We start from the raw sequence: 15,205 nt of genomic DNA on the forward strand, positions 1-15,205 counted from the left end.
GCATGCAAAAATGTACAAAATGCATAACTGTTATAAGAAAACTTGAAAAACATAACACAAACCTGATTCACAAAACACATTAATACTTTATAGTGCAAAAAAATATAACTGAGTTTCAATTAATGTTTCACAAAAGGGTCTTTGCATTTCATGACAAGATTTTACATTTCAATTATTTTTCACTAAGTCTTTTTGCTTTCCAGAGAATATTTTTTGCATTTCACAAAATCTTTTTTGCATTTCACCCAATAAAATGTTTCACTAAATGTTCTTGAAAGCCACATTTGTTTTATTTTTTTACTAAATGTTTTAAAATCATGCTGAATTTTTTTTACTTCCCCAGAATCTTTTGTGCACTTCACTAAATGTTTTGTTGTCAATGTGTTGGTTTAACTAAATGGGGGTTTTTTTGCATTTCATCACTTGTTTTGTATGAAACTGGATGTTTTTTAATGTTTATGCATTTCAAGAAATCTCTTTTGTGTTTCTATATTTTTTTTTATCCTATCACTAAATATTTTTACATTTCAATTAGTGGTTAAACGTTCCACTAAAGGAATTTTGCAATTTAACAAACTGTTTTGTGTTTTTCTGAATTTTTTGCATTTCCAAAAATAATTTGTGTTTTTACTTTAATTTTTGCTTTGCAGGATATTCTTCTGTTTCACAAAACTTCTTTGCACTTTTCACAAACTTTCCTGAGTGTTATCATGTTTCACTGAATGTCTTTGCATTTACACAAAATTGTTTATGCATTTAATTTAATTTTTAATTGTTTCACTAAATGATTAATTTCCTTTGTTTGTTTCTTTCACAGAATGTGCATCACAAAAGTTTCACCAAATATTCTGAGTTTTATTGAATATTTTTTCATTTCATTGGAAATGCTTTTTTATTTCACAAAATATGTTTGTTTTTTACTTGTTTTTGCAGAATTTCTGGTTTCAGTTTTTGCACTCTACTTAATGTTTTCTTTTTTTGACATTTTGCTATATGTTTTTACGTTAACTAAACTTACTTGTGTTTCACTGAATGTTTTTGCATTTTCACAAATGTGTTTTTGCATTTTTTGCACTCTTTTAGCGTGTCATCAATTTTTTTGTCTTGGTTAACAGAATGTCATTGTGCTTCATTTAATGTTTTTGTGTATTGCTTAAGGTTTCACACATTATTTTGGTGTTTCATTGTATGTTTTAGAATTTTACTAAATTATTTATAAAATGTATTTAAGTTTGAATTTATGAAATGTATTAGCACTGAATGTTTTTATATCAGGACAAGATTTTGTGTTTCACAACATCCTTTTGTATTCATGAAATATTTTTGTGTTCTGTCAAACATTTTTTGCATTCTATGGATTTTTAAAAACCGCTTTTATGTTTCATTGAATATTTTTCTTAACTGCATGTCTTAAAATTTTTTTGTGAAATGTTTTATGCACTTAATAAAATGTTTTAAGGTTTACTGAAATGTTTATGTAGTTGCCCTTCTGGGCCACCGTAGATACAAGATGTTAGCCTTTACTCAACAAGCAGTTTCTTTTGTGTCTTTACAGAAAAACAAAGTCAAGGTTCTGAGTGAAATTTACTGAGTTTTAATTCAGGAAAATTCTGTCTTTAAATATGTGGGCTTGATTAGATTTTCCTTTTCGTAGTTAGAAAGTCCTAAAGAGAAAGTTACTGGAAGAATTGCATCATGGGGATTGTAGCCAGTGATTTCACACAGTAAAAGAGCCACTTGATTGTGAAATGAATACAAATTTTAACAAGAAATATTTATGAGAAAGATGCAAAGCAAATGATGCATTTTATCACCAACAACATTAATAAAGATTTTAAAAACTTGGATTTTAGTTGCATTCATTCTTTTGCAGCATTAACAGTTAAGAATTAGTCAACAACTAATTTGTAAAATCTGTAAGCTCTGGTTCTAGAGAAACTTTGCAGGATGCTGCAGAATGTGAACCAAAGCATCTTCACCCTCCACTGTCACTGGACCTCTGACCCTGTCCCTCCACAAATCCACATACTAGACTTGGACAGGAAGCTCTGACCCTGACCCTCCACATACTAGACTTGGACTGGAACCTCTGACCCTAACCCTCCACAGACAGACACTCACTTGGGTAGCGGTAGTAGAAGTCGTTCTCATAGTCAGCGTGGGTCTTGTTGTGCCACTTCTTTGCATCCGTCTCGTAGTCGTACTCTACCAAGGCGCCAAAGAGGATGATGAGGATGATCTCCAGGATGAAGCAGACCACCGGCAGCTTCAGCCGCATGTTGGTGGAGGCGTCTGTCATGTTTTCTTCTCAAGTGAGGCGAGGAGGAGAGGTAAAATGAGGCTCCTTTGAAGAGAAGGAGAGGGGATTAAGGATCCAGCACTGACAGTTAGACAGAGCCCGTCTCTCTCACAAACACCCCGGGGTGCCTCAGTGCAGAGACAGGAGGCTGCTGTGTCTGTGTCTAAAGGTAGAAGAAGAAGAAGACACTAGAGCTGGTCGGTCATGTGTGTTTTTGCTCTGCTGGGTCACACCTACCAGACCTGCCTCCTCTGTGAATAATTCAGCCTCCTGTAAGACCCGCCCCCTCCTACTGTACTTTTTAAGGTGGTCTGAAGTACTCCGTCTCACCTTGATATGATTAATAGCCCAGTATTTGAGCTGTTTGTGTCAGGAGTTACTGTTAGAGGGCTGTGCTGAGGATGCCAATCCTGGAACTAATCTGAAGGGGGGGGGGGGTCTGTAATGGTCTCACACCTGTAATCAAAGTTCCCATGAAACTAGCAGAGAGCTACTAAAGCCAGGATCAGACTACAGGATTCTAGTACCTGTTATTAGGGTCACTAAAAGATAAGGTGATCACAGAATCATAGATTTGTGCCATGACATTACCAACAGACATGACGGACTACACGGAGGTACACGATCAATCATTGTGATCGATGTCAGATAGAAGACAGGCGACACTTTCTCACTAACACTGGTGAACAGCCCATCATAGAGACAGGGATGCTGTTGTTTCCTCTGTCATAGTTTCATCTCACACCTTCATCACTCCTCTTTACCATTTGTTTTGTTTACATTCATGACCCCTGTGTGCTCTGTGCTCTGATTGGTCAACATTGCTGAAACCGCAGGACCAATCCTAGGGGGCAAAAATCAGACATGTTGCACTTTCTGATTGGACATCGCAATAATCTTAAAGACCCTGTAAAGTGAAAATAAATCTGTTGTTGTGCACTCGATTTGCTCACCCAGCTGTCCAGGAATGATATTAATATTATCAATTAACATTTGGTGCACATATTATACTTATTTCGCAACTACAAATGACTTTTTCATGGCCACAAATTAGTATTAGTATAGTAGTATGTTGTAGCTATTTTGTGGCCACAATTTAATTTTTTTTTACCCTGTCATGTCTGGGGCTCCATACAATGTAAATCTAAGATTGGAAAAATGTTAAAATGTGCCATCAAAGTGATCGGTAAGGAAAATTACCTTTCCCTTCAAACTACCTTTTAGGAAATTGTCGTCAATCAGGCACAAAAATTTTGAAGGACTCCATTCGTGTTCTTTATTCAGATTATGAATTATCGCCCTCTGGGAAATGGTTTAGAGCTAGCAGATACAAAAGTTATCGCTACAAGCTCTCCTTCCTCCCTACTTCCATCTAATCTGCACTAACATAATGCTCTAGAACCGTGATACTCATTGCACGGCTCTGGAGCCACATGTGGCTCTTTGTGATGAACTGTGGCTCTTTTATGTCTTAATTTGAAATATCATTCCCATTTTGCATTTTTTGACACTTTAATTTTGCTTTTAGCAATTTTTTGCTCCTTATTTGCCTTTTTTGTCTTTTTTGCCACTCTTCACCCAATATAAGCTGCCTTTTGCAATTAAATGCCACCTTTTTCCCATTTTGCCACTCTTTGATGCATTCTGATTTTTGCCCATTTTAGTCACTTTTTACTAATTTCTTTGCCACTTCTTCACCATTTTTGCCAGTTTTTCTACCCATTTTTGCCACTTATCCCTCAGTGTTTGCCCCTTTTTTCCACTCCTCGCCCATTTAAGCTACCTATTGCCGTTAAATTCCACTTAATTCCCATTTTCCACCTTTTGTTCCACCTTTTCATTCATTTTTTTGCCACTTTTGGACCATTTTGCCACCTGTAACTCATTTTCTTGCCACTTCTCAGCCATTTTTGCCACTTTCTGCTAATTTTGCCACTTTCTCTCCTCATTTTTGCCACTTATCCCTCAGTGTTTGCTCCTTTTTGCCTATTTTTGCCACTGCCCACCCATTTAAGCTGTCTTTTGCATTAAATGCCACTTTTTTCCACCTTTTTTCTAATTTTTGCCCATTTTCTCACCTCTTTTCTGATTCATGCAACTTTTTGACAATTTTTTGCCACCTTTAACTTATTTTTTTGGTCACTTCCCCCCCATTTTTGCCACATTCTGCCCTTTTTTAGCCATTTTTCTTACAGTGTTTGCTGCTTTTTGACCTCATTTGCCACCTTTAACTTATTTTAATTGCCACTTTCACCACTTAGATTGTGGCTCTTGTAAATGTATTTTTCAACAATTTGGCTCTTTGGTTGAGCAGGGTTGAGTAACACTGGTCTAGTATGAGTGTAGTCAAACTCTTGCACTAATTCTGTTGTGACATTTGCTTTTTACTGCCACATTGGTATTTTATTGTATTATTGGTATGCAGCAGCGGTTGGTCAATAGAGGGCGCTGGGGTGCCAGCCCCTCTAAAAATGTATTTAAACATATCATCATTGTCATATATATAATTAATAATACAAAATGTTGCATTATCTCTTACAGGAAAGCCTTTCAGAGACTTTCACCATGTATTAAAAAGGGGTTTTACACTGGATTCATTTATTACTGTGTGAATACATCGTTTCTCTAACGGAGGGGCGCTGTTCTAATATAAGTTAATGCAAGTCCTTCAACTTTTGCCCAGCAGGTGACCGTAGGCTTCTCTCTTATTGGTCACCTCAATTTCCCTCCCGGGGCGCGGAAAGCTGCGCCATAGACACTCACACTTTGATTAGCAGCCATTTAATATTTTTTACTGTGTTTTTTAGTCTGATGTAGTTGGACAACGGGTGCTGTCAATCATTTTAACACCCGCCCCATATGATTTACTCGTGCACACTTGCCCTTATGCTAGCTGACAGTGGCTGGCCAGTGTTGGCGTGTCTATGAGTGTTGGTAGGGCAACTTCAAGTGGAACCACGGGCAATACGGTTGTTTCTTTACAGAAAAACCTTTTGCGAGGCGCACACTGGAAGAAAAAGAGAGGATAAAGGCGCTTGGGCCGGACCAACCCGATTTACAGATTCAGCAGCAGGCAAGTGACCGTGGACAAGCTTACACCCGGGGCTTCCTCCGCACCTGCTATGTAAAACGAAGTTGGCTAACTGGATGTGGTGTGAGTAATGCCTTTTACTGCTTTCCCTGTTTGCTGTTTCAAACGGCAAGCACTGACAAGTTGCGGACAACGACGGGGATACGCAACCGTATACAAGGGGACTTCAAAAACAGTGCACAACAACTGACTGACAAGCAACCAAGCAGCGATACCGTGAGTGCCCAAGTGATTGTTTTGTGTTTATTCTGGTGTTGTGAACGGCGAAGAGACGCTGGTATTTTGGTTTTCCCGGGTTGTGGAGAGTTTTTGAGTCCTTGGTAAAACCCGGACTGGATTTCTGTTGTGGATGGGGGTCTATAGCAATAGTTTCTATACTTCTACTTAAGTAATGAATGTGAATACTTTTGATACCTCTGCTTACAGAAAATAACATGATTATAAAAAGATCCTGAAAATAAAACCTGTTTGGCCTAAAACAAGTCATATCCAAAAAAAAAAATTAGAGTTCTTAGAGTCTTGAATCTTTCTGACAAATAATAATAATAAGAAGAAAATTGTTAACACTTCATTACAAAGTCAAATTTTTATATTTGATGCATTAAGTTATCTATGAAGTAGCCAACATAAATTATTTTACCTCTTTAAAGTATTTGGCAGAGCTAATAATCCAACCAAAAATTCTTACACATTTCATTTTTAAACCCTTTAAAATGTATTTATTCGAATAATTTTCCCTCAAGCATATTAAAGTGGGTTCTTTGTGTATTTAACTTACATAAGCTTTTGCTAAAATGTAATCTTTTAGCTATATGTAGGTCACAGATTTTCACTTTTTTGTATGCCTGTTTAATTATTAAAAAGCACAGATTTTTAAAAATTATATTTCAAAAACTTTTATTAATATGTTTGGCTTTATCGAGAACACAGAACCTGTAAGACAAGAAACTATTTAGCTGACACAAGAAAGGGTTTTAAAATGGTAAATGCCATGTATGACACAGAAGGTTGAAGTAACAAAAACTACAGCTTTATTTTCTTGGAGCTGGTTTAGCTTTGATTATTGGTTAAATTTTTAGGTAAAGACTGTTGCCAACTTTTGGTTTTGAAATATTTATTTTTTATTTTTTCCTCTTTCTGTAGGTCTGTGATACCATATTGGGACACACACGGGAACGGTTCTCTTTCACAAACCACCTTGTCAGTGCCACTCTACTGCAGGGCGACAGATTTGCACAGTACAACACAGCATTTCCTGAAGATGCACTGAGCAGCACCTTGAAGGCCTACCCAATGCTCAGCAGAAACACTCTGAAGACAGAGCTCAGTCTTATCTGCAGCAAGGATGAGTTCAAAGCCTGCCGTGGTGCTGTGGGCCTCTTCCAGCTGTTTATGGAAAATCATCTTGGAGGTATTTTCAGAGACTGTTACTCTCCTAAAGATCCTCATCACCACACCGCTGACCACTGCGGAAGCTGAGAGGTGCTTCTCAACCTTGAAAAGAATCAGAACTTTTCTCAGAAACACCATGACCCAGGACAGACTGAATGCACTTGCCATGCTGTCAATGGAAAAGAGACTGGTGACTGAGATGACTGACTTTAATCAGAAAGTCATCGACAAATTTGCAGGACAGAGGGAAAGGAGGGCCAAATTTATGTTCAAGTAGTGGTGCTGGACTGGGTAAGGAACCACTAATGTGGTTGTGTTTTGGTCTAGATTTGTTCGATTATTTTTGGTACTGAGGTTTCAGGTGTTTCTTTAGTTTGTTTCTCCCTCTACAGCTGTGCCCCCCCTAAAATCTTTATCACCAGCCGCCACTGTTGGTATGCCACAGTGACACTGGTATTTTACTGTCTTATTGGTATTTGTTGTGTCATTGCTATGCCACAGTGACATTGAATTTTTATTGTGACAGTGGGTATTTCATTGTAATATTGGAATTTTGTTATGTCGTTGGTATTTCATTGTGACTTTGGGTACTGCATGTGACATTGGTATGCATTTTATTATTGGCACTTGTACCTGATACTAACTCACTAAATCCCTTTTTTCATTAGTATTAGTCTAAAACCTTTATTTAGTCTTTAGTCCTAAATTGTCCTACAGGATTTCCTGGTGGAGAGCAGAGTTCATGGTTCAATTAGTCCAGGTCCTGGTCCAGACCATCACACTACCATGTTTGACTGTTGGTCTGATGTTCTTCTGATGAAATGCTGTCTCAGTTTTACTTCAGATGGAACAGGATGCTCTTCTTCCAGAAAATTTAACTTTTGTCTGGTTAGTCCACAGAATATTTTCCCAGAAGTCTTGGGGATCATCAGGATGATTTGAGTCAGATGTGAGACGAGCCTTTGTGTTCTTTTTGGTCAGCAGTGGTTCTGGCCTTGGAACTCTCTCATTATGCCATTTCTACCTAGTCTCTTTCTTATCGTGGAATCATGAACTCTGACCTTCAGTGAGGCCTGTAGGTCTGTAGATGTTGTTCTTGGTTCTTCTGGGACCTCCTGGATGAGTCGTACGTGATCTTGGAGTCATTTTGGTAGGCTGAACACTCCAGAGCATCCCGGAGAAAACCCACATTAACACAAACAAACAAACAATAACACTTGAGGAGTAATATTCTCCATATGCTGGAGTCCATCACTCTTTAAGTGTCATGTTGGAGTATGCAGCAGCTGAGGCTGATCTGGCTCAGATTTTGATCAGATCCTAGATTTTGATTTTCTCCTGTTTTGTGGGTAGTCAGGGAGTTTAGGATTGTATTTTAATTTTGGTACTGATAGTTAAGGTTGGTTCTTTGTAGTTAGATTTGGGGTTTTGCTTGTTAATTTGGCCTTTGAGTTCCCTGAAGTCAGTACTTCCGTTTGAGATTTTCATTAGGTAATTCTTTGTTAGCAAACTTCTTTCTAATGTTTAATTTTGTTATTACCTACTTTCATTGTAAATAAATCTTTGAAATTCTTGCTGTTCTAGTTTGGGAGTTTTTGTTAGTCACTCTTGGTTAATTTTAAAACGTATTATGTTACTCCTTTTAGTTACCCCTAGATTGTAAAAAGGCTGTAACACCCTGTGTTTCATGTTTGGTTTCACTCCCTGTGTTTGTTTCAATGCAGCCCTCCTAGTGTTTCTTATGGATATCTTCCCCGTTGTCCAGTGTTCTTCATTGGTTAAATCAGTTTTGAGTTATCTGCATTTGGGTTTCCCTTGTGTTTTTGCGTTTTTTGGCCTTTGTGACAGGTCTGACATCAACTGTTTGACTTCCTCCTGCAGTGATGAAACCAGGTTTTCCAGTTCTTCCGATTTCTTTTTGTCCTTCTGGCCCTGGGAGAGAGCGGCCTTGTAGTCCCCCCGAAGAGAAATGTTTTTGTCTTCCTCTCTTTTCAGGGTTGTCACCAACCGTTCCACTTCCTCCTGCTGTGACGAAAACAAGCGTTCCAGTTCTTTCAGTTCCTTTTTGTCCTTCTGACCCAGGGAGATGGTGGCCTTGTAGTCCCTCTGAAGAGAACTGTTTTTGTCTTGCTCTCTTTTCAGGTCTGATGTCAACAGTTTGATTTTCTCCTGCAGGGAGGAAACCATTTTTTCCTGGTCCTCTGATTTCTGGAAATTCTTCGGACGCTGGGAGACAGTGGCCTTGTAGTCTCTCTGAAGAGAACAGTTTTTGTCTTGCTCTCTTTTCAGGTCTGACATCAACCATTCGACTTTTTCCTGCAGTGAGGTAACCATGTTTTCCAGGTCTTCCGATTTCTTTTTGTCCTTCTGGCCCTGGGAGACAGCAGCCTTGTAGTTCCCCTGAAGAGAAATGTTTTTGTCTTCCTCTCTTTTCAGGGTTGACATCAACCGTTCCACTTCCTCCTGCTGTGACGAGAGCAAGTGTTCCAGTTCTTTCAATTCCTGTTTTTCCTTCTGGCTCTGGGAGATGGCGGCCTTGTTGTCCCTCTGAAGAGAACTGTTTTTGTCTTGCTCTCTTTTCAGGTCCGATGTCAACCGTTTGACTTTCTCCTGCAGGGAGGAAACCATATTTTCCTGGTCCTCTGATTTCTGGGAATTCTTTGGACCCTGTGAGACAGTGGCCTTGTAGTCTCTCTGAAGAGAACTGTTTTTGTCTTGCTCTCTTTTCAGGTCTGACATCAACCATTCGACTTTTTCCTGCAGTGAGGTAACCATGTTTTCCAGGTCTTCTGATTTCTTTTTGTCCTTCTGGCCCTGGGAGACGGTGGCCTTGTAGTTCCCCTGAAGAGAAATGTTTTTGTCTTCCTCTCTTTTCAGGGTTGACATCAACCGTTCCACTTCCTCCTGCTGTGACGAGAGCAAGTGTTCCAGTTCTTTCAATTCCTGTTTTTCCTTCTGGCTCTGGGAGATGGCGGCCTTGTTGTCCCTCTGAAGAGAACTGTTTTTGTCTTGCTCTCTTTTCAGGTCCGATGTCAACCGTTTGACTTTCTCCTGCAGGGAGGAAACCATATTTTCCTGGTCCTCTGATTTCTGGGAATTCTTTGGACCCTGTGAGACAGTGGCCTTGTAGTCTCTCTGAAGAGAACTGTTTTTGTCTTCCTCTCTTTTCAGGTCTGACTTTAACTGTTTGACTTTCTCCTGCAGGGAGGAAACCATATTTTCCTGGTCCTCTGATTTCTGGGAATTTTTTGGACCCTGGGAGACAGTGGACTTGTAGTCTCTCTGAAGAGAACAGATTTTGTCTTGCTCTCTTTTCAGGTCTGACTTTAACTGTTTGACTTTCTCCTGCAGGGAGGAAACTATTTTTTCCTGGTCCTCTAATTTCTTTTTGGTTTTCTGGACCTGGTAGAGGGTGGCCTTGTAGTCCCTCTGAAGAGAACTGTTTGCGGCCTGCTCTCTTTTCAGGTCTGATGTCAACAGTTTGATTTTCTCCTGCAGGGAGGAAACCATTTTTTCCTGGTCCTCTGATTTCTTTTTGGCCTTCTGGACCTGGTAGAGGGTGGCCTTGTAGTCCCTCTGAAGAGAACTGTTTGTGGCCTGCTCTCTTTTCAGGTCTGACATCAATCGTTTGACGTTTTCCTGCGAGGAAACCATGTTTTCCAGTTTTCCTGATTTCTTTTTGTCCTTCTGGCTCTGGGAGATGGCGGCCTTGTTGTCCCTCTGAAGAGAACTGTTTTTATCTTGTTCTGTTCTGAGGTCTGATGCCAACTGCTCCACTTCCTCCTGCAGATAGGAAACCTTCTGGTCTCTGTCCTCCACTGTAGTCTGTAGTGTCTGAATAACGGAGTTCAGAGATTTTACTTCCTGCTTACTTTCCTCCTGTTCCTTTGCAAGGCTTCTCTTCAATGCCTCAATTTCAGGATTTACCTGCCTGTACTGCTCTAAATTGATAATGTCGAGACGCAGGGATTGGATTATCTCCTCTTTCTTGAGACTCTCTGCCTCCTGCATGGCAAGGCGCTCCCTCAGTGCCAGGATCACATTGTCTTCAATCACAAATTCCTGATCCAGCGTGTCCTCCATAATCCTGTCCCCTTTTTTATTTTTAGGTTTCTCAAATAAATCAAAATCAGAATCAAAATCAAAACCATCCTCGTGTTTGAAACCCTGAGACATCTCCTCTTGTTTTAAATCCTGAGACATCTCTTTCTTATTTGCACTGTGAATTGTGAATTCTAATGAAATAGAGTTAGGATTGAACCTAAATTTCAATAGTGCGACACCTAAAGACAGAGGACGTGTCCTTGATCAACAACAGTGTTTGTCTAACAAATAAATGAACAAAATCCTAGGTTATAGGTTGGAGAAGATCAAAGCCCTTGTGATGTCATCACTATTCTGCTATACTGGAACATTCCATCTTAAAGGGCCAGTGCTATATTTGAGAGGAAAGATCAAAGCCCGTTGATGGTAGTGATGTCATCACTGGAATTCCCCTTGGCTATAGACCAATCCTACGGCTATTTTGTGGGCACCGCCATCTTGAGCGGCCGCCATTACTGCAGTAGAACTGCGGTGTCCACTACCATAGATATCTATAGAACACTAGATACGCCAGCGTGATACGCCGTGCCTACGTGGCGGCCATCTCGGCGGGGGCGACAGTCTCATTAAAGTCAATGCATGTACATTGAAAATAAATGATAACTTGCTCATTTCTCATCCGATTTTCATGCAGTTTGCTTTATTGTCAACGTCAAAATATGTGCTATATATACAGATCATTTGATTAAAAAAAAAAACAGAAAGGGGCTTTCTACCAATGTAGCCTACAATATTAGTAATTTTACTCTTTAATTCCAGAGGTCTGGGAATCGTTTATGTTCAGCCATTATATATTTATAAATGTATATACATAGACATATAGTTGTATGTATAAAACTGGAAAGATAAAGATATATATAGAGAGAGAGAAAATATGTTTTTAGATCTAAAGATTTAATTGTAAAGGTAATCAAATAATCATTAAAATTCATTTATTTGTCTCTCTCTCCCTCCTGTCTCTCTCTCACTCTCTCTCTATATATATGTTTATAGAAACAAACACACTCTGTGGAGATAGAATAGAATAGAGTTCATTGCCATTTGTACCAGTTAGAAACAGGTACATTGAAATTGTTGTGCGTGTCACTGAGTAAATAGTAACACTTCACTTCACCTCGGACTTAAATAACGTATATAACTATACATATAACTATAACGTATATAACTTATATAACTACTACTAGTAGTAGTGGTAGTACACCAACTACTACTGCTGATACTGGCACTGCTACTACAACTGGTAATACTATTACAAATGCTGATAATACTTCTACGACTCTAAAGGCTATTTATACTATTACCACTGCTTGTATAACTATACTACAGCTACTATTAATCGTCTGGTATTTGGCTGTCAAGCTGCTAGCTCGCGTTAGTGTTTTGCTAGTAGCAGGTAGTTACTTAAGCTCTCAACAAGATTTAATGATGAAAAAAGAGCCAAAAACATTTTTTACCCATGAAAGGTTATTTCCAGTTTCCTTGTTTCAACTGTACAGTGTAGTGTGCAGCCATATGCAGCACAATGTGCAGGCATCCTTGTTGTTTAAGTTTTCGTGCCATCTACAACCATGGGATGCCCCGACACTTTTGCCCCCACTAGCTTAGCCTCGCCGTAGGCACGCAGCTCAAAGGGGCGTGTCGTATCTACTCTTATATATCTATGTCCACTACCACCTGCTGGCTGTGACAGCAGCAGGTATGTTTGGAATAAAAAAAAACGTTACAGAAGCACACGGGAACTGTAATCAGAGGGCTATGACTTCAATTATATTTTACAAATTAAATATATTTTACCCATGTCTATTATCCATTTCAGAAAATACAGTAAAAAGGTGAATTTAGACCCAGAGTTCACGCCAGACTCTCATAGCTGAGCGACCTCCATAATTCCACTCATATACGACTAGAGGACTTAACCAGCATTAAAAGCAGTGACAGACACAAACACAAACTCCTTGATCAAGTATCATGTCAAGACAAGAGCAACATATTTCTGTACAAAACCTGACCTGAGTCCAAACGGGTAAAAACTGAACTGAACAATAATCCGAGCTTTCCGTCCTGTTGTTACAGCCTGTCCAACACAGATTACACATGATCAGAACTTAAAAATGACTGAGAAAAGTCGTTATTTCATTTAATTGCATGTAAGTCAAACAGAAAGCATACAGTGTGACCAGCTGTTCCTCACATACGCCATTTGTTACGTCTGACACGTTAAACAAGACGTAGCTTAACGTTAGCTCTCAGCCCTTAGCTCATTAGCCACCATTAGCAGTTTACAACAGCCACATATCCTCCACAGAAAACACCAACAAATCATTGTACCAAACCGCTAACCAGCAGCAGAATAATGTCAACACCCTGCTAAAACTCCACATTTGAAATGAACTTTGTTGCTTACCTAACTGACGATCTTGGTCCTCATAAGCTGATGACTTCAGCTGCAACCGCTGTCAGCTTACAACTTTAAAATCCAGCTATCCTTGTTCTTGGAATAGTTGAAGTAAAACGTCCCCTGTTGATAGTTTAGTGCTGTCTTTGCCTTGTTTATCCCCTCAGCAGCTGAAGTTAAGTGTTCACTGATGTTAGCCTGGAGTGGTTAGCCTGTTAGCTCTGATCATGCTAACCAGCTTCATGTAAAAAGGTCAGTGCTGTCCTCCACAGCCAAAAACATCTGTTCCTTCCTGTCAACTCGAATCCATTTTAAAAACAGTCCAACATTTTTGAGAATTGGCCACAGGTAGCTAACTAACCCAGTCTACTCACTCAGCTGCTACCTCTCCATGTTTGTGTCTAACCTGTCTTCTCCTTATTTCTGCTTCGTTATTCGCTGCATCCTTGGCTGATTGAAAATCCTTCCATACTGCTGATTATCCTGCAGTTTTGTCTGTCTTCGCCACTACTTCATGTTGATCTCATGAATGTTTAATTAGCCATGTGCAGCTGAGCACTGCAGGACGGAGTAGCCTACCTCTCACACAAAACGTAGGTCATAGAAAAATGACTTCTAGTTTATATTAGAATAATTCAACCCCTAACTAATGCTTCTTTAGGAAATAAAATATGAAATATGTAATTATTTGCCATTTATTTTGCAACTGGCTTGTTTTCCAGCTGGACAGACTGGACATATCTTTACTTGCTCAGCAGTTACGTGTCATAACGTCCGAAAAAACAATGTCGTCTAACATTAACCCAGCGTACGTGAACGAGAATTAATGACATTATATTCATATTAGTTAGCATAATAATATAAAACTGTACGTAAATATGTACTAGCAAAAACATAGTTTATCAAATTACGTACGTATCTTAAGTTTGTGACGATTTTTAAATCAGCTGTGAAATCCATATGTCGTGTACCACGTCCTCTAACTTGTTGAGTAAAATCAAGTTGAATTTAAAGTCATGGCAAAATCAGAAACGTTCACTTTACAAGTCAACTTTCATTAGAATGCATGGCGAGAGTCCAACACAGTAATGGCGGCTACTCAACTTCCGGTGTTTCTCAGGATTGGTCTATAGAGTGAGATTTTGAATTATTGCTGAAAATAAGATCTGTGTCCAATAAAATTTTATGAAACGTACACGTTTTGTTCATCAAGATAATGTTCATAGATTTATAACAGTCATACTTGGTTCAAATACAACTGATGAAAGTAAAAAGCTAATGTCATGCTATACTGAACTACAACACGGTCAACTGAATTCAACGTCATCCCCACTGGGCTTTAAACTTTAAATGCATCTCCCACTCATATTTTGTTTATGAAAGATTTTCTTCTTATTGTGACCTGATCAAATGAAGCACAGGAGTCAAACTCAAGGCCTGGGGGAACGATTATATCGTATTTGTATTCTAACTGGCCCACCAGTATGAGGTCTGCAGATTTCCTCCAGTATGATAATGTAAACTTAACGTTGATTATTTTAAAAATCTTTGTTAAGCCATAAAAACCTGAATAAGTTAAGAGTAAGAAAATTAGATAAAAAGTAAAGAATGTGGGGAAAAAATGATTTGTGTTTTATTTCATATTTTCAAAGATTATGACTCAAACTTATGATTTTGACTTATTTCATGCTTTGACCTTTTCAACTCATAACGTGGACTTAATGTCACAGTTTTTTTCTTTTAGATTCCAAATTTTATATTTTAAGTCAAATTTTGACCTTTTCAACTCCTTACTTTGGCTTTTTAATCCCATATTTTGACTTTTAAACACATGATTTCAATTTTTTCTCATATTTTGACATTTTAAGATCATAATTTCTACTTCTTATATTTTGACCTTTTACACTCCCAATTTTGACTATAA

The 15,205-nt window shown here is 38.7% G+C and overlaps 2 protein-coding genes across 2 annotated transcripts in view; both read right to left on the bottom strand.

Annotated features, from left to right (window-relative positions):
• Positions 1 to 2,492, bottom strand: part of rhbg (Rh family B glycoprotein) — a 48,442-nt gene extending 45,950 nt beyond the window's left edge. The window contains exon 1 of the mRNA XM_041793386.1: positions 2,122 to 2,492. Within this exon, the coding sequence (XP_041649320.1) occupies positions 2,122 to 2,299 (178 nt within the window). The 5' untranslated portion in view covers positions 2,300 to 2,492. The remainder of the gene's footprint in view (positions 1 to 2,121) is intronic.
• A 6,084-nt stretch (positions 2,493 to 8,576) lies between these two features.
• On the bottom strand, positions 8,577 to 10,865 carry LOC121514191 (golgin subfamily A member 6-like protein 22). Its single transcript, XM_041794293.1, has one exon. The coding sequence runs from the start codon at positions 10,863 to 10,865 to the stop codon at positions 8,577 to 8,579; it is 2,289 nt and encodes a 762-aa protein (XP_041650227.1).
• Between the last annotated feature and the right edge of the window lie 4,340 nt (positions 10,866 to 15,205).

The sequence above is a fragment of the Cheilinus undulatus genome, linkage group 8 (assembly GCF_018320785.1).
Source record: "Cheilinus undulatus linkage group 8, ASM1832078v1, whole genome shotgun sequence".
Lineage (NCBI taxonomy): Eukaryota > Metazoa > Chordata > Actinopteri > Labriformes > Labridae > Cheilinus > Cheilinus undulatus.

What these genes read in the sequence shown, in the direction of transcription:
- LOC121514191 (XM_041794293.1), bottom strand. Translation starts at nt 10,865, where the DNA reads ATGGAGGACACGCTGGATCAGGAATTTGTGATTGAAGACAATGTGATC.